The sequence below is a fragment of the Amborella trichopoda genome, chromosome 7, assembly GCF_054954075.1.
Source record: "Amborella trichopoda isolate Santa Cruz 75 chromosome 7, AtrichopodaSantaCruz75HAP2 v2.0, whole genome shotgun sequence".
NCBI lineage: Eukaryota > Viridiplantae > Streptophyta > Magnoliopsida > Amborellales > Amborellaceae > Amborella > Amborella trichopoda.
Genome location: NC_142342.1, coordinates 15,319,738 through 15,345,888, shown reverse-complemented (window position 1 = coordinate 15,345,888; position 26,151 = coordinate 15,319,738). Strand labels below are relative to the sequence as shown.

At 42.5% G+C, this 26,151-nt stretch overlaps 1 protein-coding gene across 44 annotated transcripts in view; it reads left to right on the top strand.

The window, feature by feature from the left end:
• LOC18426045 (ABC transporter I family member 11, chloroplastic) overlaps positions 1-26,151 on the top strand; it is a 47,053-nt gene that overhangs the window by 2,125 nt on the left and 18,777 nt on the right. For 3 of the 44 annotated variants that reach the window (XR_016059652.1, XR_016059653.1, XR_016059662.1), the window contains exons 2-6: positions 10,828-10,879; positions 10,975-11,079; positions 22,192-22,306; positions 22,604-22,714; positions 22,843-22,898. Coding sequence is in view for 18 of the 44 variants with exons in the window: in XM_088872549.1 (XP_088728675.1) it covers positions 1,559-1,606; positions 2,441-2,520; positions 10,828-10,879; positions 10,975-11,108; positions 22,192-22,306; positions 22,843-22,891 (478 nt within the window). In the remaining 26 variants the exon portion in view is untranslated. Of the gene's footprint in view, positions 1-1,055; positions 1,607-2,440; positions 2,521-10,827; positions 10,880-10,974; positions 11,109-20,898; positions 20,987-22,191; positions 22,307-22,603; positions 22,715-22,842; positions 23,059-26,151 lie in introns of those variants that run through there. The other 41 variants (XR_016059645.1, XR_016059646.1, XR_016059644.1 and 38 more) reach the window with 35 other exon arrangements.

Genomic DNA, 26,151 nt, shown 5'->3' with positions numbered 1-26,151 from the left:
CAAAGTCCTCGCATCCCACGCCTCATATTAATGCACTTTGCAGGGAGACCCATTCGGTGACTTTCGCAGTCGCCTTCATTGAACCGACTTGGTTTTGAACTACGATTCAGATAAAGGCTTACCGAAATTGGATTACCTTTTTGTGCCATATGGCTCTTACATGGCCCAAGGAACTAAAACTTTGTTTTCTCACCAGTCACCGGTCACCATAACCAAATCTTCTTTCAGAATGTAAAGTCATTATTAATAGATTTTAGCATGTTCATGGCTTCATTGTATGTCCTATTGGTCTTTTTTTTATGTAAATAGGCCTTAATATTTTAACCTCAATGGCCTTTATCAGCATTTTTGACTTCTAGCCATTAATAATCTTTTCTAACTCAATGCCTTTGGCAGCCTTTGCTAGTTTGATATATTCCACTCTTTTGATGTAACATTGCTTTTGTGATGCATGGTTCCCCAATGGATGGCATATCCATGTTAGATGCTTGGAATACATATGTAGAATCACAATCAAAGAATAAGAAACAAATGTTGATGCATGTATGAACCTTAGCATTTCTTTCAAATTGAGTGCCATACCAATTTGCTATATGTATAAGGAAAAAGTTTATATAAGGGTGAGGCCCTAAACATTCAAATCAAGGCACATCTCAAAAATTCTGAGGTTTTTTCGATGCCCAAAAATCCTCAGATCGATTATATCGACCACAAGATGTATGAACATGATAAAAAAATGATGTGCATCTTGTAATGCGTTTTCTAGAAAGTCAATTTTCAAGATTATCAAGTGTTCATAGATCTGCTCGACCTACACTATTTTTGAAGCTTTAAATTTTACAATTAGAGATGAAAATAGATTCTCCGGCCATCACAAAGATATTCAATACTAAAATAACATTAGCATCTTTCGACACTTTTTCAAGGTACGTCATACTTTGATTGTTTAGGGCCTCAGTCTTATACAAACCACACCCTATGCACAATGATGAGAATTCACAGTTATTATTTGTAAGAGAAGGTAACTCCTTATATTAAAAGTCAATCTTCTACAGTTACAGACCAAAACGGGAAAGAGAAGGTACATAAAAGAACCCAAAAAGCAAGCACCTTTACTGTGGGTGGATATTACAAAATATGGTTGGGGATGCCCCCTCTTTTGCAAGGATAGCCACTGTAGCATTGGCCTCTGTCCATGTGATGGAAACATATTTGTAGGAAGCCGCTAAGCTCGATGACTTCTTCCAAAATCTGCTCCAAACTCCAGGGAAAAGTGGACATCCTGTTTGACCAATTCATAACATTCTTGGAGTCTCTCTCAACTGCCAATGGAGAGCCCCATGACTGATCAAACAGCTTGAGCTCTGCAAGGAGGAACTTCGCATCAGTTGCAGTCGATGCTGCATTGCTCGACGGCCCTAAAAAAACAATAATGTGGCAGCTATGCTATTCCTTAAGATATTGCCAATGCCTGCCCTTCCCGAATTGCCACAGGACCACTCATTGAAGATATTTCCTGGTTAGTGGTGCAATCCGATACACAGATCTTGCAATTGACATGGGAGTGGTTCTAGAGACAGTATACTTGTTTGGTAGAAAGTTTAAGGTTAAGTAAAACTTGAACTCCTTTCTAAGTCTTACCCACAGTGTATATCATCAAAATCCGCTTATTTTAGATGCTTTAAGGACCTTCAACTCCACTATTTGTTCCAATTCTATTGAAAATTCATCATTGATCATCTGCATGTCTCCCATGTGCTTTTGTTGTCCTGTTCAGCATTTGCATCATTATCAGCACTTTAGTTTCTCCCTAATTTGAATGATAAGTGCAATGCCAATTTTTCATTTATGAACTCATTCACTTTTTCTTTCTTTTAAGAAGACTCATGAAATGGTTCTGATTCCTTTTGACTGTTGAAGTTATATTTCCTTGCAAGAATTATTTGAGATATTTGATGTGGAGAACTAGAATTTTTTTATTTCATCTTTTGAGATTTATTTCACCTTATTGACACTACCTGTTCATTTTAAACCAATGTTGGGAAACATGTACTCGGGTTGGGACTTGCGGGGTCCTGTGTCTGAGCCAGGTCTGACAGATTCGGCCAGGTTTGTTACAGTGTCGGCCCAGTCCAAAACAGAAAAGTAATGAAATATTGGCAAGCCCATACTCAGACGTTTTGGTTCCGGACTCAGCAGCTTGCTGAGTTTGAGTATCCTAGGCGAGTCTGAGTTGGAGTCACCAAGTTTTCTTACACTTATTAGTTTTTCTACTATTCTCTAATGAACTGGCCATATAATACTGTTTGCAATTCTGTGCAGTGTACAACAACCCCTTGGTGTCGCTATTATTATGTATCGCTATGCATTTCTCTTTTGAATCAATATATTTTTGGTTGAGATATTGACTGTATATGCCATTTGAACTGGTTTGTTGAAGGTCAAGGATGTAAATTATCGACCTCCTGGAACCCAGCACAACCTTTTAAATGAAGTTAGTCTCTCTCTGCCAGAGAAAAGGTCATTAAGAAAATGACTCGTTTTCTAATATTAGTATTTTCCCTATGGTGGATTTCTTACCTGCATTTTACTTTTACAATTATTTCTTGTTCCAAAAGCTTAAATATCCTGTTGGAGATCATAGTCCTTAGTTCCAGCACAAGGCAAATTCTCTCATATAACTTGATGCTAAGCTTCAATTCCCTCAAATTGAAAAGTGGCTCAATTTGAAGTCCTTTAGCTTTGCTAAGGCGATGCAACAGATACAATTCAGGGATATGTCAACAAGTTGTATGTCCTTGGACATGTCAATTTTGTTGCTGTCATTGCTGTGAAACTAATTTTCCCATTGTTTTTAACAGAGATTGCTTACATCTGATCAACCACTTTTAGAATAAGTTCATTTTTTTCTTTTCTGACTCATTACGAAAATTCTCGGATTCTATGAATTCTAAATCGGATCTGCAACTCTTATCTTTGAACTCTGGCATACACATGAAATTTGAAGAAACCATATTAGATCTTACTTGATATTCATCCAGTTTCACCGTATTAGGTCTTACACTTGCTGCTCATCAGGCTTTTCTTGGTTAATACTTGATAGTCAACCAGTCGTGCAAACTCTGTTGAGAATCTGCTTGATACTCAGATATGAACAATGGCCAAACTGTGACCCATAGTTGGTGGAAGCAGGGGAGAGTGAGCGGTAGTGGGTGAGAGAGTGAGGACATGTCACAGGCTAGAAGCTCCCTAGGTGTGGAGCATGTCCTTACCATAATTTGATTAATAAAAATAGAAATATTAAGAAAATTAGGTATTTAAAAAAAATTTAAAAATCCAATTTCCCATAAAATATAGTCAAAAGGGCCAATAGAAAATAATTATTTATTGATTGATTTTTTATATATTTATTGATAATGTTAACTTTTAATCGTAAGAAGGAGAGAAGTGCAAAAGACCTAGGCGATTCACAAGGGCGGATGCTCTAGGGGAGTAAGTAAAATAAAAAAGGCAGAATAAAAAAAGCCTTCTTCTAGAAGGTTACAATAATGAAACAGCAACCCAAAAAAAGATGCTGATCCAAAAATCCAAAGAAGAACAAAAAGCAAAAACCAAAAAATTTTCTACTAGTTTCCAGCCATGGTAGCCTCTTCTTTAGCTAGGGCATTAGCTTCCTTGTTTCCTTCCCACCAGGTATGTCTCCATAAGACGAGCATATCCCTGTGAAAGTAGTCAATCTCGTCAAAAATGTGTTCCAGGAACCAAGGGGGGGGGGAGCGGGGTGAAGAAGAAGGCCTTGGGGCCCAAAAAATAGTGTTCTTGGAATCTCCCTCAACAGTTATGGAGTGTAGAGTTAGCATTTGAATGAGCTTGAGCCCTTCCAAAAGTGCTACGGCCTCGGCCTCCATTGAGTTGGCATGGACAATCTGTTTGGAAATTGAAGCCACAGTAGTACTGAAGTGGTCTCTGATGCTGGCTCCTGCTCCAGACAGACCTGGGTTTTCTAGGGAAAATTAAGCTTAAGTTGGCCCTGTGGAGGAGGTCTCCAATTAGATTCCATGCCCGGGGGGGACGCTTGTGGTCATGTTGAAGAACGATACTGCAATCTTGGATAAAGGCCGAGGTGGGTACCCCTTTGAAATAGCATCTCAGCAGGAAGCATTCACTGAATATTGAACAGGCTAAGGATTCTCCCCCATAGATTGAAGGCATAGGGCAGTGCAAAATGAGATGGTCATTTGTTTCTTGGTCCGCCAAGCACAATACGCATCGGTTAGGAAGAGGAATACCTTTTCTTTGCAGTTGATCAACTGTGAGCACCCTTTGGGAGAGGGGCAAAGGAGACCCAGGACCCAGGACTGTGCAACTGTGGAAGTTGGAGCTACGGGTAGAGTAGGGGGCTGTGATAAGTTTTGGTAGAAAGAGGATACCGAAAAAATTCCGAAGGCTGATGGGGTTCAAATAATGCGGTCTGGACCTTGAGGAGCTAAGAGGATGATGACTTGTAGTTCTGCCGCCAACTCAGTAAAATGGGAGATTTCAAGCTCATTAACGTTCTTCTTAAGACTGGATTCCATGATCGCAAAGACCCTGCCATTACCATCTCTTCTGCTATTGTAGCTCCTTGACCTCGAGCAAGAGAGTAGAGGTCAGGGAAATAGTCCATGAGAGGTGTGTGGCCTAGCCACAGGTATTTCCAGAAGAGAATACGGCTGCCCGCTATTGGGTGGAACCTTATGCGAGATTTGAACAACTAGTGTGCCGCGCAAATCAACCTCCATATCCCAGAGGATCTATTAGTAGGTTGGCAATCCGGTAGCCAGGGTGAGTTGGGAAGTCGATATTTATGCTTGAGGATGTCGATCCACAACTGATCCCTTAAAGTTGTTAAACGCCAACACCATTTACCTAGAAGAGAAAAGTTTTGCTTTCTGAGGTTTTTAGTCCCAAGCCCTCCCGATTTTTTAGGAAGACAAATTTTATCCCATGCTATAAGGTGTTATCTGATGTTAGAGGCCTCTTCCGACCAGAAGAATCTTCTCATTAACTCTTCTATCCTTGAATTGATTGAAACATGCATATGGAACAAAGACATTTGATACACCGGAATGTTTGCAAGAGTTGCTTTGACTAGAGTAAGTTTGCCTCCCTGAGATAGAAATCGGGCTTTCCAATCAACTAGTCTGCAGTCCACCTTGTCAACTATGAATGATCATAACCACTTTTTGGGTTTATCTATGCAAAGAGGTAACCCAAGGTATTTGGAGGGAAGATCTTTCGCCCTGCAACCCCAACTCAGCAAAACCCTTGAGGGTGGTTGGGTCTACATTAATCCCCATTATTTTGGATTTGTCAAAGTTGACTTTGAAGCCTATGACAAATTCGAAGCACTTGAGAAACAGGAAGAGGTTGTGGATCTCTTCGGGTATAGCGTTGCAAAATACTAATGTATCGTCCGCATATTGGAGATGGGTGACCGTAGGGCCATGGTGTCCCACCTTAAATCCGTGCATGCGTCTTGCTACATACATTCTTGAGATAGATTGATTGAACACCTCAGCTGAGATGACAAAAAGAAAGGGGGAAAAGGGGATCCCCTTCTCTTAAACCCTTGGAAGCGGGAAATAATCCTTTGGGTGATCTGTTGATGAGGATAGAGAAGTGAGGATGTGAGTAGTACGCTTTTATCCAAGTTCTCCACCTAATACTGAAGCCCATTCTGATATAGGTTTCCTCAAGAAGATCCCAGTCTACATGATCACATGCCTTCTCCCAATCGAGCTTAACAACGATTTCAGGTTCTTTGAATAAGTGCATAGAGTGGATGCATTCGTGAGCCACCAGGGCCCCATCCAAGATCTAGTGATCTTTGATGAATACACTCTGGGAGGTAGAAATGACTAAAGGGAGGACCTCTTTGAGCCGAGAGGCCGAGACTTTTGCAATGATTTTGTAGGTGGAGTTAACAAGGCTGATGGGGTGAAAATCTATAAGCTGGGTTGCTCCTTCAACCTTAGGAATGAGGGTTATGAGCATAATGTTAACAGCCCTGTGAATAACCCCCATCGAGTAGAATTCTTTGACGAACATCAGGAAATCTTATTTAAAAGTTTCCCAAAACAGTTTGAAAGGAGTTATGGGGAACCCGTCAGGCCCAAGAGCTTTGTCCGAATCCAAGTGAGAGATGGCTGCTAAAATTTCAGGCTTCGAGAAAGGTCTTGCTAACTAGTGAGCTTCCTCGGGGCGAAGCGTCAGGAAAGAAAGGTCCCTCATGATAGGTTTGGGGCCTGAAGGAGCAAAAAAGAGATTTTTGTAGTAGGAGAGGATGGCTTGCTCTATTTCCAGAGGTTGATAAAGAAGGTTCTCCGCTACCAACAAGTGGGATATGATATTGTCTCTGCATCTGCAGTTGGCGGTCATATGAAAGAATCTTGTATTGAGGTCTCCGACCTTCAACCATTTGATCTTGGACCTCTGATACCAGAAGAACTCTTTCTTGAGGATGGATTGGTAAAGAAATTTAAGTTGGCCCCTTTACTGGAGTTTAGAATATGAGAGACCTAGATTCTTCAAGATTGTCTAGGGCCTTAATGGCCTATTTTTGTGGTCCATGAAACCTTGGAAGGCTCCTGCTTCAGGATTTTAGGTGGGCCCTTAGTAATTGAAGTTTCCATTGAATTCTGAATCCTGCCCAACCGAGTACTAGAGTTGGTAGTGATTGCCACCAGGCCGAGAATTGGGTGAGTAGAGAGGATTCTTGAAGTCCCCGCCTATACACCAAATTGGGTGAGGTAGGAAGGCGACTAGGTTAAGTTCATCCCAAAACAAAGTTCTGTAAGTGTCTAGGTTGGGTCTGTAAACTATGGAGAATTTCCACAGCAGTCCCTCTGGTATCTTAGATAGTAGGACGGTTATTGAAAACCTGACTATATGTGATAAAACCAAGGCATGGGCTGTAGGGTTCCAAATCACCCAAATGCCCCTCGATTCCCCCACGGTGGGGAGAGCTACCCATTTAGAAGGTTGGCGTCCCCACACTTGTCTGACTTGAATCAAGGTGGGGTTAAGTAATTTACTTTCAGTCTATGCCAAAATTGTGGGGTTTTGTCTCAAGCATAGATCCTCGATTGCCTACTTCTTATGGGGCAAGCTAAGCCCAAGGACATTCCAAGAGAGTATTAACATTAAGGAGTGAGAGATTGAGGAGAGTTCCGAAGGGAACGTCTCGACAAGAACCTATGGAGGGCACCTAAACAAGGAGAGGAGAGATAGAGGGATTAGAGGAAGACGACTGATCATAGTTGATGCTGCTTGTCAAGTTTACGACCTCGCCACTGCCCTTCTTGCTTGGATTGTGCGTCGTCTTTGAAGAATTGGAGGAATGGTCCTTCGGATCCGTTGTGGGGGAAGTCCATCACTTGCATCGCGTCGAGGGTTCTGCCTTGGCCTGCATCGATGCCATTAACATAATTTGAATCCACCGGGGGGGGGCGAGGATCCTCGAAAGTGTCTATGGACAGAGAGTCTTTAGAAGATACCATCGAGGGAACAACTGAAGGTGACGGTAAGGCTGACAGACCTAGAGTAGGGGGCCCATATATTATAGTGGGCCTGAAGATACCTGAAGTGAGACCAAAGGGATCCGCTGCTGAGTTGATGCCCAAGTCTTCTAGAGTAAGAGGGGGAAGAAGAGAGGAGACTCCGGTGGATAGAGAGAGAGAGGGAAGAGGAGAGGAGACCCCTAGAGATGGTGGCAAAGGCAAGCTGGGTGAACTAGGCAAAGGCTCAGGGTTCTGAGAAATCGAGTGGTTCTGGGTAGGTTTCAAAGGGGTTTTTGGAGTGGTGGAGGCCAGTAATGGAGTAGGCACTGAAGTGGTCGAGGGTGAGATTGGGGGTGAAGCTACCGAAAGGGAGGGTGCGGGTGGAGGGATGGAGAAGTAAAGTGTGCAAAGGCAGAGAAGGGAGTGAGGCCGCCCCTGGAGAGGGGGCGGAGGGTACAAGAGAGTTTCGCGCCTACAACGAACCCAAGGGGCAAGAGGAGGGGGACGTTGAAGAGCAAGGATGGGTGGACCCGAGAAGCAAGGTTCGAGGTAAGAGGTGGGTGATAGAGGTGGGGGCTGAGGAGGGGTAGTGGGAAAGTGAATGAGAATTGGAGGAGAGAGTCCAACAGGGATAGAAATGATGATGGGGTCTCCATTGAGCGGGTCGGCAATAATGCCGACGAGCATAGGAGGAAGAGCAAGAGAGATGAGCAAACGGGGGTTCATGTCATCCGAAGTGGTCCCAAGCGATTCAACAGGGTTCGAAGAAGGATGAGGATCACTAATAGTCTCTTCGGGATCACCCGGAATAGCCCTGAAGTCAATAAGAGGGGAGGACGGTGGAGCAGGTGCAGGTCCCTAGTGAAAAGGGGAAAGAAAAGATGCAGGGGAAGGGGGAGGGTTGGGGGGAGAAGAAGACGAGGCCAGAGAAAAGGTGGTTAGGGGAAGGGGCGGTGAAGGCTCTAAGGGGGTTGGTGTTAGAGACCATCATTAGAGGAGATGGCGAAAAGGAGGGTAGGTTGAGTCTAGTGACGGGAATGAGCGTCGAAGTTGGCAGAGAGCCGAAGAGAATGAGTGTGGGCAGGGTCGAACGGGGGTGACGAAAACCAATGACAGTAGAGGCCCTGGAAGGGGAATTGGGGGAGGTAGGTCCGTAGGTGGCAGGTGATGAGGGCGGCACAAGACAAGTGTCAGCGTCATCCTGAGACCGAGGAAGGAGGGTGGAGCTTGAGGGGGTAGGTGGTACAACCGAGGTGTCCAGAAAGGACGCAGGCACAACGAGAGAAGCAGCAAAGGGCGGCTGCCTCAGGGCAGCATTGATTGAAGGCAAGTGACGTGGCGGTTGAGTGACAGAAATGGCCATGCCTGAAACTTCCTGAGCGCGACATGTGTCAGCCAAAAGGTGATCCGAGTCGGTGCAATCGAGTTCATGGCAGTCAGAGCGGTATGCAGGCAGGGGTAGAGGTGGTGGAGGAGGAGGAGGTGGTGGAGGGAGGCCAACAGGTTATTGGGGAAAGCACTGTTGGCCCCCTTGAAATGAAGGTCTCCGAGGGAAGTAGTTTTCGTGAGCCTGGTTGTGAGACTACCACTTTCTGGAAACGATTGTCAAAGGTTCCTGGGAGTCCATAGACAGCGCTGACGAAATTTGGCAAGTAGGGCCAGTCGGAGGTGAGTTCACCGGAGCAACGAAACGAGGAGAGGGTGGGGATCCTGCAGACAGAGAGAAAATCCTGAACGTAGGCACCAACGACTTCAAGCCAAAGGAAGGGTGGTATGGTTTGGGGGTCAAGGACATCAAAGGTAAGACGTAAGGACCCCAGCGGGAGGCTCTCCATGGATTGCCAGTGAACTTCCACAAAGGAGCTGCAAGCATTTCTGATATCTTTGAAAGTGTCGAGGCATCAGGAGTGGAGAGGGATGGAGGTGGCTGTGAGCCAGACCTTTTGGCAAAGAAAGGCAGTCTTCAGACCATTTGGAAAGCTGTAGGGTGGCTCCCCTGAAATGGACCCTTGAGGATCTTCTGAGAGCTATAGAGGCCCCCTCAACGAAAGGAAAGAGAACAAGAATGACCCGTTAGAGAGTTGTCTGCACTTTAGGGCTGGCGCCTTCCAGCCTTCATTGGCCTAGATATCGATACCCTTGGAGTCGTCTCTCTAGGGATAGAAGACCCCCACTAGGGATGACCTGAATTGTTTGGCAAGATTGGAGGAAGAGATCAAAGGAATAGAGATGACACTAGGGGGACCAAGGGAGGGGGGCAGAATGGAACCAGGAGAGTTTTCCATAATGAGATGATAAATTGATAATCATTCCATAGTTTTTGGGTTTCAATCACACACTTTTTCAATAAAGAACAAAAACTATTTGATTTTTATTTAGGTAGTAAATAATATTTTTATACTCCTTTGAGATTTAGTTTATGTAACAATAATACCAGAAAATGTAATAAAAAGAATATAATGATGAGGAATATCAGGACAATTGAGAATAAAACAAGGGAGCTGATTTTTTTATTAATAAAATCTGTTTTATTCATAATTTCCCACTTTAGAACCTCTAAAAGCATATCAATCTTCTTTATTTACAATTTTACACTTTACAAAATCCAAAAGCGTTAGTTAGGTATATAATATGGTCGCAATTAGGTTCCAAATGAATAATCTTTTTAGCCTATTGTTGCCCCTTCGAGCGCCTAGGAGTGATCTTAAAATGTGGTGATCAAGATCCCAAAATTTAAAAATCACGATCCCATGGAGATCCCTATCCTTGAGCACTAGAGCAAGATCCTAGTGCTTGATTAGTACCTAGGTTGGGAGATCTCAGTAACTATGTTTTGACCTAAGATATGAAAATTAAATAGAATTTTATGATTTGAAAATATTATATGCTCTGAAACTTGATTTCCTAGAAAATTTTCTTCAAACATCCTAGGGATACCATGTAGTCTGCCTGATTTGGTTTTGTGGTTAGTGCAATTAAATACCTTGTTAAGCCCACAAACAGATAATAAAAACATATTCTCATGATTAGGAAAATAAAGGAATAGCCTTTATGGGCTGCTTACATGAATATGAAAGTCTGAAATATGGGTTATGGATGGACAACTGATTGCTAAAGAATAGTGAGATTATGGCTGAGAAAAGACTGATCCAAAACAATAGACAGACGTAATATACAAACTATCACACAACGCTCTACATCCTTGTCACAAATTGTTTAATGAAAGCGTTAGGGGCTCTCTTGAAATAAAAGTGGTTTTGTGAATGGTATGCTCTTTCTACTGCAGCTTGGGCTTGATCTATGGAAGGAGTGGAAGTGGAAAAACTACGCACTTGCAGGTTGCTTTCTCAATGCATCCTTGTTTGTGTTTTTATGTGTATGCGGAATGATGCAATGGACACTGCTCACTCTTCTTTTGGTCTTATTTTCCTAGATCCTTGCTGGATTGTCTAAGCCCACCTCTGGTTTCATTTGTACTCAGAAATATGGGAATGATGGGCAGCCAAACCAACCCCCTGAAACATTATCATCAAAAAAGGTTGGCATTGTTTTCCAGTTCTCTGAGAGGTACAAATTTTCATACTAATATGCTTATGTGTCAACTAACCATGGTTGTTTGCACATCTTTGTGTTTTGGGTTGCTATCTTGGGATGGAAACCTTGGATTTTAGTGTTGTATCACTGACACTATAATTACCTGCCATGGACTAAAATGGGAAACTTCACCTGTATAATTTTTGGAAAATATGGGTGGTCGGCCCTCGATCTCGACGCGCCCGTGGACCCGATACAGGACCCAGCCCGAGATCGCTCTCTCTGATACCAGGGTGTGGACGCCCCTCGCTTGTGCGTACATGCCCTTACGACCAGAACCAACAAATGAGAAAAGGTTTGAGAATGGTGTGAGGTGGGACCTACCTTGCGGGGTTGGGTTCGTGATGCGCTCGGGCGTGTGAGCAGCCCTCTTAGATCACGAAATAGAAAACTCCCTTGCCTTCACGGCTCGGTCCGGATCTGGTTCCATTCCTTCACTTTGCGCCTTGGTAAACACACATGAATAAGATGGCTAAATGATGGGTCAGCGACCCTGGTTTCTCGTCGCAGAACGGTCTTTATGGATATAGAGGGATGGCGGTAGGGGTTGGTTCAAGGAGAAAATGAAAACGGGGAAAGAGAAGGATAAGAAGGAGAAGAGAGGGAGAAGAAAGGAGGAGAAAAGAGAAGAAGAAGTAAGCAGTTCGACAGCCTTTCGGCGCCAACTCCTCTAGGAGGAATCAACGACGGTACAAAACGGTATCAAACCAAAGTATGAACACCCTAGAGGATGCCTTGAGGATCGAATAATATGGGACATGCCCAAACTGGATGAACCTCGGTGGAGCCTCCTAAGAGCAGTTGAAATGTGAAAGAAGAAGGAGAAGAATAAGGATGAGGTGGAGAAGGAGAAGAGAGAAGGAAAGATAAGAGTGTTTAAGTGTATTTTTCAACACTTGTGTCCCCGATGCGAATAAGGAGAGAGCAATTTACGACCTAGGCCCCAGGTTCCGAAATGCCTGTGGACTACGGAAGCCGTAGGTCACTACGCCCTGATCTAGAAGTGAAATTATCGACAGTCTCAAAGTGGCCCAAGAAGGTTCCGAAACCTGCCTATAGGTCTCCGAAGAACACCTGCCAAGATCTCCGACGAATTTAAAGCAGTGCAAAGGCAGAAACGGTTTTGAAAAATCGGCCTTTATCGTCCTGAAAAATGGACTTTATAACTACAACCCTATCACCAGAGTGCCAAATGACCGTGGGACCACCGCCATTGGATCTGAGACATCTGAAAACCCTTAGGGACCAAGGTTAGGCTTGCTCAGACGTTTTGGATCGAGTTATGGCCAAATTACTGAAAACGAGTAGGCCTCACGCTATTATCGTGCACGCTCAGTGAACCAGTTTCCATTAATGGAAACTGTGTTTTTGGGTTTCGGCTGAATTTTGGAAGGCCATATTTCTCTTGTCCCAGGTCAGATCAAGCTCAAATTTTGGGAGCATGGTTGTCTCGTTGACCCGAGCATTTCGATATGTGACACGACCCATGTTGTGGCCCGAGCTGGGGGAAAAACTAGAGAGAAGATTGCGATTCGAGGCAAGGTTGCAGATTTTTCAGCAAGAGCGTGCCTCTATCGAATGGCCACATCACGACGTTCGCACGTCAAATCGGCCTCAAACCTGATTCATTGCGAGCACAAGGTCAGAGGCTTCACCTGAGCCGAACCTCGCACGTGATGGACGGTCAGATTAGCCGCATGATATTGTCGAAGTTGTTGCAATTTCCAGTCACCGAAACCGAACTCCGGCCAAATTACCAAAATTGGAAAATGGTTGTTCGGACTCCAAATCAAGCCACGTTCGTCGCCAAACGCTCATGGCGGCATGCTCGTCAAAATACAGCGAAGAAATTGTGGAAAAACATTGAGAAACGGGCGTGATCTTGAATCAAAGATCACATGTTTCTCATGATTTTCACGTCTCGTGATCGTGGCCCAAAAGTCCGATCCATGTCTCGAAATAGGTATCTAAACGACCGTCTTTTCAAGCCGATCACGAAAAGAATAATCTTTTGGCCAGATGAAGATCGGAAGGATCTCGAATGGACTCCGGAAGGTCGCAAAGGTTGCATGGCCTTGATAGGGACTTAATTGGAATTTCAAAATTTGTGGGTGAGGGGCAAAATCGTCATTTTGCCCCTAATTTCTTAGTTTTTTTTAATTCATTTAATTCTTATTTTTCCACAATTAGATTAAGAATTGGGCATCCACCCATATTTGGACTTAAACTTTATAGCACGTGATGCTATGGTACAAGGACCCTTCTTGATCAATAAAAAAATATGCTTTTGCTTAAGTTTTTGAGGGGCACGTCTCACTTCTTGGAGAGAGAGAGAGGAGAGAGAAGATTCTAGCGGGTACCCTTAGCCATCCAAGTAACTTTCTCCCTCCCTTCTTTCTCTCTCTTTTTTCCTTTCTCCCTTTTCTTCTTTCCTTTCTCCTCTTCTTTCCTTTCTCTCTCTTTCCTTTCTCTTTCTTCTTCATTCCTTTCTCTCTTCTTCTTTCCCTTCTTTCTCTTTTACTTTCCTTTCTCGCACTTCTCTCTTCTCTCTCCTCCCTGTCTGGCACGGCAGTATCCACCGCCAAGCACGACATTTCTGTCTGGCACAACAGTTTCCACCGTCGAGCACGACATTTATGTCTGACACGGCAGTGTCCACCATCGAGCACGACATTTATGTTTGGCACGACAGTGTCCACCATCGAACACGACATTTCTGCCTGGCACGGCAGTGTCCACTGCTGAGCACGACATTTCTGTCTGGCACAATAGTGTCCACCGCCGAGCACGACATTTCTGTCTGGCACGGCAGTGTCCACTGCTGAGCATGACATTTCTGTCTGGCATGACAGTGTCCATCGCCAAGCATGACATTTCTATCTGGCACGGCAGTGTCCACCGTCGAGCACGACATTTCTGTCTAGCACGATAGTGTACATCGCCGAGCACGACATTTCTGTCTGGCATGGCAGTGTCCACCGTCGAGCACGACATTTCTGCCTGGCACGGCATTGTCCACCGCCGAGCACGACATTTCTTTCTGACACAGCAGTGTCCACCGTCGAGCGCGACATTTCTGTCTGACACGGCAGTATCCACCGGCGAGCATAACATTTCTTCCCTCTCTTCCCTATCTTCTTTCTTTCTCTTTCCCCTCTTCTTTCTGTCTTCTTTTTCTCTCCTCTCCTCTTTCTCTCTTTTGCTTGTTTGACTAGATGGTAAGGTTGAGCCTTTTATCGTTGTGCCAGTCTTTTTGCCGTGCAGTTTAGTCGCCGTGCCGGTCTAACCGTCGTGCCCGTCTAGCTGCCGCACTAGAGTAGCTGCCGTGCCAGTCTTGCCGCCATGCCAACCTTGTGGCCGCGCTAGTCTTGCCGCCGTACCAGTCTTGCCGACTTGCTAGTCTTGCCGTCGTGCCAGTCTAGCCGCCGTGCCGGTCTAGTCGTCATGCCCGTCTAGCTGCCGCGCCAAACTAGTCGTCGTGCTAATCTTGTCGCTGTGCCAGTCTCGCCGTCGTGTCAGTCTAGCCGCTGTGCTAATCTTTTCCTCTTTCTTTCTTTTCTCACTTCTCTTCTCTTCTTCTCTCCTTCTCGTCTCTTCTCCCCCTTTGGAAGGTTTAACGAGAGCAAAGCTAACCTTCACCCCCTTCTCTTTCTTCTCTTCTCTCTTCTCTCTTCTTCTCTCCTTCGTTTAGTCTCTTCTCCCCTTTTGGAAGGTTTAGCGAGAGTCAAGGTAACCTTTACCCTCTTTCTTATTTATTTTGTCCTCTCTAAAACAAATATTTTTCTTTCTTTACCTCTGAAGAGCTAGGTGAAATCTAAACTAGCCTTCATTTTTATTTTTTCTTTCTCTACTCTCTTTCTTTGAAGAACCAGGTGAAAGCCAAACTTCGTTTCTTAAATTCTCTATTCCCTCACTATTCTCCCCTCTTTTTGTTCTCTTTCCTCATGTACTTTCTTCATCTCATCTCCTTTCCCTCATTCTTCCACCAAGAAAATGATGTTGTAAGTCCCCTGTTAAAAGTCGTCGGAAGGCTGTCCAATTGACATGGACCCAATGGCATCGTTCCATCATCTTCCCCTCCAATGTACATGTTTGTGTGCATTCATTCAAAGACAAGGTGGGGTCTTCTGACCCACTTGTCTGTATTCTAATGTGTGTGTACGGTTTCAGGACAGAAGAAACAGGTCAAGGAGGCGATTCTGAACTGGCCACAGGCTAGGGGGCATTCTACGTAATCTAAGTGGGCACCCACGCGAGCAGCCTGAGTGTGTCATAGACCCATGTGAGGTGAGTCACGCCTCACGACCAAAATTTCTCTCTCACCGGTTGGTTACGCGGTTCCCGAGAGAGCGATCTCAGGTCTCTGGTCATCTCGAACCCAAGCCACGCTACCTGGTGATCTCAACCCGGAGGGCGAGATCAAGGCATCTAACCAAAGAGAAAGGGAATTGAGCAATCCGACAACCTTTCGATGCCACCTCCCCTAGGAGGAATCAATGGTTGTACAAAAAGGCATCAAACTGAAGTTTGAATACCCCGAAGGATGCCTTGAGGATCGAATACTGTGGGACAAGCTCAAATAGGAAGGACCTTGGCAGAGCCTCCTAAGAGTAGTCGAAATGTGAAAGAAGAAAGGGAAGAAGAAGAAGAAGAACAGAAGAGGAATGAAAGAAGAAGAGAAGGGAAGATAAAAGAAAAGAAGAGAGAAAAGAGAGGAGGAAGATCTATCAGAGTGGAGAGTGGGAGAAATGGAGGGTACTCCAAGGGATGAAAAGAAGGTTTAGTACTGTGGGACAAGCCCAAAACAGGACGACCCCCAGCAGAGCCTCGTAGTAGTAATATGAAAGAGGGGGAGAGAGAAGGATGAAGAGATGGGAAATGATGGAAATAGGGAGGCACTCCAAGGGATGCAAAGAAGGTTTAGTACTGTGGGACAAGCCCAAAACATGACGAAAGAAGAAGATTCAAGGGAGAGAGAATTTTATTTAAGAGAGGAAAGGAGTTTGAAAGAGGAGAAGGTTCAAGGGAGAGAGAGTTTCATTCAAGAGAAGGGAAAAGAAGATTCAAGGGAGAGAGAGAGATTCTTTTAAGAGGGAGAAGAGAAAAAGATTCAAGAAAGAGAGATTTATTTAAGAGAGAGAAGAGAGTTTTTAAGAGAAAAAGAGGATTTAAGGGAGAAAGGGTTTCATTCAAGAGAGGAGCGTTTAAGAGAAAAAGAAGGTTTAAGAGAGAAGAGAGTTTAAGAGTGAAGGAGAGTAGAGAGTTTAAGGGAGAAGAAAAAGAGGAGAGAGTTCAAGGGAGAAGAAAGAGAGTAGAGAGTTTAAGAGCGTAAGAGAATGAGAGATTAGGGGGAGAAGAAAGCTGGGGCGGTAGCCTTGGTCACCCCCATAGGGAGATGATAAAGAGGGGGAGGAGGTGAGAGACAGGGAGATTCGGGGTGGCAGCTTGGGCCGCCCGTAGAGAACGAGAGAGAGAGAGAGAGAGAGAGAGAGAGAGGGAGGGGATGGGCCCGGGCCAGCGACCTGGGTCGCCCCTCTAAAGAGAAGACGAGGGAGAGAGAGAGAGAGATTAGAGAAAGAGAGAGAGAAAGGAGGGGATGGGCCTGGGCCTGAGCTAGCGGCTTGGGCTGCCCTTCCATAGAGAAGACGAGAGAGAGAGATTAGAGAAAGAGAGAGAGAGCGGGGGGATGGGCCCTGAGCAGCGGATTGGGCCGCCCCTCCAAAGAGAAGATGCGTGAAAGAGAGAAATTAGAGAAAAAGAGAGAAAGGAGGGGATAGGCCTCGGCCAGCGACTTGGGCTGCCTCTTCGTAGAGAAGACGAGAGAGAGAGAGAGAGAGAGAGAGTTGAGGGGACAGGCCCGGGCCTGGGCCGGGGCCTGGGCCAACGGCCTGGGGCGTCCCTCTAAAGAGAAGACGAGTGAGTGAGAGAGAGGGAGAGGGAGAGAGATAGAGAGAAAGAAAGAGAGTTTAGGAGAGACTAGAGAAAAGAGTTCGAGAGAGAAAGAGAGTTTGGGGAGAGAGAGTTCTAGAGGGAGAAAGAGAGAAAAAGGGAATTCGGGAGAGAGAAAGAGAGAAAGAAAGAGACTTCGAGAGAGAGAAAGAGAGTTCGAGAGAGAGAAAGAGAGAAAGAAAGAGAGTTTAGGAGGGAGAAAAGAGAGATAAAAGAGTTTGGGAGAGAGAAAGGGAGAGAAAGAGAGTTCAGGAGGGAGAAAGAGCGAAAGAGTTTGGGGGAGAGAAAAAGAGAAAGAAAGAGAGTTCAGGAGGGAGAAAGAGAAAGAGAGTTCGAGAGAGAGAAAGAGTTAAGGACAGAGAAAAGAGAAATGAAATTGCAAGAGAGAGAGAAAGGATTGAATACCTAAGGGGCGAGCTTGTGCTCGGACTCAGTTGCTAGGCTTGGTGCCGGTCGCCTTGGAGTCCTTGAAGGGCTAGGGCCTTGAGGGGAAGGTTAGGTCCAATGGGTCAAGTGGGTTTTGTGTATGGGTTAGCTAAGGAGTATGAAGCCTTTTTGGGTTGGGTGGTATAGATTAAGGTAACTTAAAGGAGTAGGGTGGAGTAGGGATTATAATGATCTATGGGGTGTAGGTAGGAGTGGGAGTGGGGACTATAGTCTAGGGAGTATGGGTAGTTGGGAGTGGGGCCTATAGTCTAGGGAGTATGGGTAGTTGGGAGTGGGGCCTATAGTCTAGAGAGTATGGGTAGTTGGGAGTGGGGGCTTTGGGAGTTTGGAGTATGGGAGTGGGTAGTTCAAAAGGTAAACTATCAATGGGGTAAAATATTCTCTCTCCTCTCTCAATTTAAGAATGAAGGCACCTAAGGCAAAATCAAGCTAATGCACCTTGATTTTTCAATTATCTCTAACCTAGGGTTACAAATGAGCATAAAATATTTATATATCATCCTCTTGAAAGATGGATGGATGATAAAAGCAAAGGACATTGTCAACAATTAAAATTTATTGAATCAAAAAGTAAAATCCCGTTTAATTTTGCCCCTAGCCAGAATAGCAGTTCCATTTACCGAAACTGTGCCATTTGATTTTGAATTGCCTTACAAGGGCCATAACTTCTTTGTTTTAAGCCCAATCAAGCTCAAATTTCAGAGTATTATTTATCTCATCAACGTGCACGTTTTGATATATGGCATGGCTCGTGACAATCCCGAATCGAGAGAAATTGTAGAGAGAAGTAAGGTTTGAAAACTCATGTGTTGCAGAATTTTTCAAAGAAGAACCTCCTCCCGCTTGAATGGCCGTATCTAGGAACCCGGCATCAGATCGCCTCAAATGTGGGTCTATTGCGACCGCAATTCTGAGGGCTTCGATTTGAGGTATAATTTGTGCAAGATTGAGGACGGACGGACACAGTATTTCAAGTTACAAGGCATATTTTTCGGCGACCGGAATCCTGTTTCTTGACAACTTCCCCAACTTAGAAAACCACGATCTGGAAACCAAATCAAGGAATTTTTATCACAAAATGACCGTGATGGTATCTTCATCAATTTATGATGAAGAAATCAATCCGAAACATCATGAAACAATCAAAATCAAGCATCAAAGATCTCAAGTCTATGGTCTTTGGCTGGATTTTCAAAGTGGATCAAAAGACCCGATTCAAGACCGAAACCATACACTAAAAGGATCATCTCATCAAGCCCGTCGTTTCTACGTCATTATTTTCATCGGAAGATCGCTGAAAGCACCCGAAAATGGCCTTAAACCATTGCTATGGCTTATGAAACCTTTTTAGGAGCCATTTAAATAGTGTAAAACCTAAGATAAGCTAGGCCCATAATGGTCCAAAAGTGTCCAAATGAGCTGAAATTAGTATTCGGGGGTTTTTGGGCTTTCTGGATCCAATGGCGGTGGTCTGATGCTCATCTGAGACCTCAGCAATATAGTTCTAGTTAAGACGTATTTTTCAACATGATAGGGAGCGGTGCCGCGAAATGTAAATTTCATCCTGATCTGCTTTATCTTGATCGGATTGGGACGAAACTTGGTGGGCACTCTTAAAACACCAGATGCCACCCTTTCAAGATTTTTGAGGCCTATGAGACATCTTTTCAAATTCACTCAAAATTTGGCTAATTCAATCAATGCTCCCGTAGTCGGCAGGCATTTTTGGTTCCCACAGGACTAGTTTGTGATTGGCTCCTTCGTTATTTGTATCGGGGATACAAGTGAGTTAAAAAATATCTTACAAGTACAACTTAACTGTCAAGAAAAAAAATTGAAAATATGAAATGCTGTTCTTTATCACATGGTTAGTTTTGTTTAATATTGACTTAAGGTCTCAGAGGAAAATAATGCTAAACTTGAGACAATCGTATCCAATCGCAGTGAAAGTATTCCCTTCATAAATTCTAAGAGGTACTTTTAGAACCGGTTTCCATCTTGCTATGACCAATGATACAAGGATGGGACTGGATGGGCTTGTCTGACATGTTGGACTGGGAATCCATCTTTGGACCGTCTTTCCTCAAGTGGTGCCTATAACCAAGGGAAAAGTATCCTATACTCTCCATGAGTATATCCTCTACTAGTTCAGTGTGAAGCTTCACCATAAGGTACCCTTATTTTTCAAACCCCTTTTCTTCATACGCAGCAGTTCCCATTTTCTGACTGTGTTGAAGGAACACTAGATTAATCCTGATTCATTGTTTCACCTGTCTGGTTCTGTTTTTCTTCTATTAAATATTATCCTAACTCTCAACATGTGGAATAATGCTTATGGTGGTCATTCATCCAAGATTCGAATAAGCCTTGCTGACCCATGACAAGACTTGCTGACTGATGACATATGAACAAAGTGCTTTCAGATAAATATCTGGAGACATAGTCTCAGGAATAAACAAAGTTTTTGTTTTGGATATTTTTCTTCTGCCCCTTGTTGTATGAGGGATAATTCCTCATCTGTTGAAGAAGAAGAAAAATTAAGCAAGAAAGAAATTTGGGACTTTTAATGGTTTGTTTATTAAATGTTTCCACATACAAACTAGAGATCCCATTTATCTTTTATATTAATTAAATGCCATGAAATTATGGTAGTGGAGATCCTTTCCCAACTTGTAAGATTCAATGGCTGAAAAAAGAATTGTTGCGTGCCATTTTTCTACATAAAAAAAAAAAATGTTTTCTTAGATAAAAATGACAAATTTGCCCCCCTTCAGTGTACTGAACTGCAGTTTTCTTTGGCAGTGTCTCAATACATATGGCTGATGGTTAGAAATAACTATATTTGCCTCCCTTACTTTCCTAAGCAGTTGGGTGAAATGATGATCTTTCTCCACCCATATCACAAACTGATATTTGACAACAACATGAGAAACCAGTCACTTTTTCAACCATTATATGATATATGTTAGTTGTTAGTTATGGATTGTCTATGCCTTAATTTCATATATGGTTTTTCGTAATTTGCATATGGCAGCAGGTTAATACACAAACCTGTAAGAACCCATAATTTGCGACTTGCAGTTGTAAGATCAGCATATTTCCATCTGTAGATGAGCTCCAAGAACATCACTCCTCCCATACTGGGCCCTAAAATTCAAATTAATTCCAATCAGGACTTTTGAGGATGTTCATGCCTCTTTACGTGCCTTCTTTTGGTCTTTTATGTATAATATGCGTCATTTGGTCTGTTTCTTGCAATTCCTATTGCTTTCGTATAGATCCATGTAATAGGATTGTGTCAATATATAGAATTTGGAAGTACTGAGCTAAAGAGTAAACTGCATCACTGTTTTTTCTTTTTGCCCAGTTATCAAGTCACATGAAAGATTATTTGACCAGGACTGGACCAGCTAGTTCAGACTGGGGACCAGCCAACCTCTAACTCTTCCAGTCAGGTTTGCCCCCCTGGACTAGGATGTTAGTCCACTGGTTCGAGACTGACCTTGTTGGTCCCAATAGCCCTGTGGATTTAGTTTTCCACTGCTTTTTTGTTTTTTTATTCATTTTCGCACATTTTTAGGTGGTTCTTTTGGTCTTTCTAGATTTTCCTAGATTGGTCTTTTGGCTTAGAAGGATGGGTTTTAGTGTTTTAAAAATCTATTTCTTAGAGAGGGAAATAATTGGGCAAATTTTCTCTCCCTCTCTCTACCCAAAATACTACAATCCTAGGTCTATTTTTCCGGCCACTTTCATCTAAGATTCTTGCCATCAACCCACCCATTTGAAGTCCCAAGTAAATATATTAAACTTTTTTTTTTAATGATTAGAAAATGATAGAACAAAGTTTTTGGTTTTTTATGGTTTTTCTATAAATAAGTTTTTCTTTTCAAATAGATGCAAAATAATGTTTCTTTTGTTGATTTTAATGGTTGTTTTGTCATTATTAAGTTTGTGGTTGTATATTTTTGCTTTTTAGGAAGCCTTATATGCATGTTTAAAAAATAAATACTAATTTTTGCTTGGTTTTTCATTTTCCTTATCTTTTTTTTTTTGTTCAAGGTGTTAGGTGTTAAAATAAGGCCCAGTTTAATTCTTTAATAAACTATGGAGCATAGAAGAACACTTATCCCTGATACATTTTACTTCATTTTCAGTTTTTGGCTATTTTTTTGTTTAATACTTTAATGAAACTATAGAGTATAGAAAATAGTTGGCTATTTATCCTTGTAGTTTTGTGCCTTTCAATGGACGGAGATTTGGAGATGTGGAGTTTATGAACTTGTGGAGTTTGACCTTGTTTGATATATTTTTGTTTTTCCCCAAGTTATATTTTTATTTTTGCTGCTTCCTATTTTTTTATTTTATTTTTTAAATCCTATATTTTACGGGTCTTTTTATATTTTTCTACTTCTTCATTTTTTACCATTTCTTTTTAGATGTGTGACAGGTCGAACTAGTGAACCAGGCCGGATCGGACGGTCTGACTGGACCGTTGCCCTCACCTATTCAGCCTCTGGTCTGGTTCTGATAACACGGGTCACATGATTTATACTGATATATTTACTCAAAAATTATTTGTCAAAATTCTAGAGAAGAATTGTGATCAATTCAGCTGTTCCTTTCGCTTCCTGAATTGCTATTTGTCACCACTTAATAACAGGTACTTCTTAACTGATACCGTGCTTGAAGACGTCATTTTTGGTTGGCCAAAGCACAGTGGGGGCTTACCGCTGAGACAACAACTAGCTTCAAGGCTTCAAACTGCTATTCATTCAGTATGTAGCTCTTTCAACAGCGTGTTATATTACTATAAAACCTGCAAATATGTAGTTGTAGCTGTTCCATATTGCAAATTTCTTTTCATGCCAGTAATTTACGTTGATTATGCATTATAGGACATGGGATTATGAAGCATGCTTTCTAGACTTGTATTTAAATTATTCTCATCCTTTATGTAATTGTGAAACTCAGTATAGCTGTTCTCTTGTGCACTTGAACACCTAGATATGTTTAATCTTATCCACCCCTCTCATAGTTTCATGAGTACTAAATGCTTTATTTTTGCTGTACAGGCACTAATATAATTCACATGTTAGGTTGGATTGATTGGGATTTCCATGGAAAAAGATCCACAATTTCTGAGTGGTGGTTTCAAAGGACATCTTGCACTTGCAGTTCAATTAGTATGATTATATTTGGAATAATACCTAAAGGCTTTCAGCTTACATTGTTCAATGATTTGGCATGCTAAATTTGGTATTTTTCCATATGTAGATTTTGTAAATATGATATTTATTTTATGCCCTGTCAGGTACGCATGCCAGATTTATTGCTGCTAGATGAGCCCCTTGCTGGTCTTGGTAATAAGTATGCATCCATGCTTTTTGTTTGTTCCTTTCAGTCTGACAAAGCCTTTTCATAATTTAGGGATGAACAATTGTTAAACTTTTAGTTTCATATGTATGCTAGTAAAAATATTTGAAAATTAGTTGGACATCATATCACACTTATCTGATACAAGTTCCCCACATGATCATCTCCTGAATGAGATGGAAGACTACAACATATCAAGTGAACCCACTTAGCAAGAAAAAAAGCATATCAAATGAAACATATAACCCAACTGAATGCACTTGTCCTATTGCATATACTGCCTACTCAAACGTCATTTTCATTCCTCTCTCTTGTACTATCATTGCTTTTGTGGATGAGATTTAATTGGAATACAAGTCCACACATTCTGACGTATATATTTTGTTCTGTTGGTTTTGGTTCTAACCTCTCAGGGACGGAATTTTTCCAGGGTTCCTTCTTTGAAACTAGGCTATGTCGTTAATTCTTACCATAAATACTGATTGGACCCTGGTGCATATGTGAGGACCTCCCTTACTGTTTATCTGCACATGGTGTCCAAGCTAACTTATATCTTGATGTCTCTAAGCTGGTATAGTTGGTTCTTAGTTCTTGTGTTCCTCCCTGTGTAAATGCGCGTGGCCTTTTTTCCTTTTTCTCTGCTTGTGATTTGATTAAGTACTCCAATTTTGTTGGAAGCTTTTGTCTAAAAGTATGTGTTGTGTGCAGTTTGGAACTGCGCTTGGTAGTAGGTAAGGTTCACTTTTATGTGGGTTTCCAAGTAGGAGAATGTCACGACCCTGCCCTCTGACCCCTTTACGGCTCTCCAGAGGGCGACAAAGTGCGAGATCGCGACTGGAGGTCGCGTACGTCACTCAGGTGGGAGTGGCATGAACATGTGTTATAATTTCAGAATCAAAGCAAACCATGAATTAAAATAAACTCATAAATAAAAGGGCCACAATGGAGCAAAATAAAACCATTTATACGGATCCAGCCGTAAAAAATTCTTTTACAAAAGGTTCAAGGTGCTACTGGCCTGTCAACAAAATTACAATATACATCAGAATGACATTGTGGCAACGCCACCAGACACCTACGATCAACAAATTCCAGGACAGAACTTGAACTTCAAGAGTCTGCTATCACCGTCCAGCAATCCACACACGAACAATCTGTGTTCACTCTACAAAGAAGGGAAAAAGAGAGGTATGAGCTAAAAGCTCAGTAAGTAAATCAGTACCCTGCATTCCTGCCTACAAGCTTATAAATAATGACATGGCCTACAGTTCATCAAACATCGCACTGGCATCAGAAAATAGAGTCATGCATCAAAATATGTACATTGACGGTATAAAATAAGTATTGTTCAGATGTCGGAGCCTCGAATATTTTCCCGAAATAGCAGTTACATTGATGCTTATCTCAGTCACAGTCAGACGATCGAACATAGTACTTAATTCAGATTGGCAGAAACAGAAACAGAAACAGGAACGGAAACATAATTATTTACTCTCGAAGTAGAAGTCACATCAATCAGGTTAAACCAATACTGCAACTTGGAACTTCTACCCTCATTCGGGAGGGAGGACAATGACCAATGGAGGTCCCATTTCGTATTGTCCTCACTTACGCACACAATCCCCGGCGCGTTTTGGGGTTTTGATAGGCTGAGGCCTTGCAAGACACAGTCATGTCCTTGCGCCTTCAGGTGAGAGGGAGTTACACCACCATTGGAGGACCCAATGCGTAGTGCCCATAACAATTTGGGGGGCGTGACCCACCCTGTTAATTTATAGTTATCTCGCGACTCCACTCCTATCATTGAAGTCGGGGCAAAATCAGAACTTGCCGGCAACACAGTATCCACTACCAATGGAGGACCCATTGCGTAGTGGTCAGAAATCATATATATCAGAGTTCATATAACAGAATCAGAATATCCACTACCCACTACCAATGGAGGACCCATTGCATAGTGGTCAGAAATCACATATATCAGAGTGCATATAACAGAATTAGAATATTCACTACCAATGGAGGACCCATTGCGTAGTGGCTAGAAATCACATATATTAGTTGCACCGTATATATGCATGCATAATAGTCATTCATTCATACTTGACTCTTTTCAAAAGGTCAGGAGCATTCAACATTTGTAGGATCATAAGCATGCCATTTCGGTGTCTCATTACAGAAAATTCAATCACCTTGCAAAAGGATTAAGCTATGTTCAGAAAAAAACGTTACTGCATGATAGGTGCATAATTCATGTACAACTTAAAATTCATTGGTGTTCTTAGTAATCATGGCATATACAGAATGAGGCATAGCACCCAAATTGTGAGAGGAATTTAACTAAATTCCGATTCCAATTTACTAACTGAATATTACTTGATCAATTTAGGGTTCAGTATATTGTTCTGAACTTGGCTGAATTCTTCCAATAGCGACATATGTTCACAATTCAAATCACAGCTTACAACTTAGCAGGAATTTCAAAACACTTTCAACATGCAACTTTTAGTAGACATTCAGAGCTTTCAAAAGACTGGTTTCGGAGTAATTGGACTCCATTTGGTCGGCCAACCTTCATGGCAACAGAGACCAAAATTCTGAGTTCTGTGCGATCTTTCAACAGTGACATACCGGAACATTCTTGAGCATAGCTCCTCATTTACACAGAATTTGGGCAAGGTTAAAACATGAGAATCATAGAAGACTCATGCATCTATCAATTGGCTGTGTTTTTGTGTCATTTGGGCCTCAAAAGGTTGGGCAAAGTTTCAACACAATAGAAGCAATATTTCTGGAATTTATCACAGTTTGCTAACAATGTCATATGAGCGCAGAATTAAGCATATCTTTAAAACTAGCAAGAATCTCAACTGGACATAAACATCAAACTCAAAATAGACTCGGGGATCTTTCAAATGGTGGTGATTTGAGGCCAAATGGATATCATTTGCTCAATCAAAATCTTATTACAAAAACATGAAAACTCCCTGGAAAATCACAGTCCAGCCATGACACACCTCCCAAAATCATCTCCTAACTTTCAATCTATGCAAGGTAACAACATGAAATCAATTCTAGCTTAAACTAGACTCACAAGGGTATCAATTCACCAATTTTCTTGCTCAACAAGAATGATAATAATGCCTAACAATTCATACAAAGAAAACCAAAATTTCTGAAAAAACAGAGCACAATGATCTTAATGCTATTCTATTCTTTATAAACAATTTCTACACCATCTCATACCCAA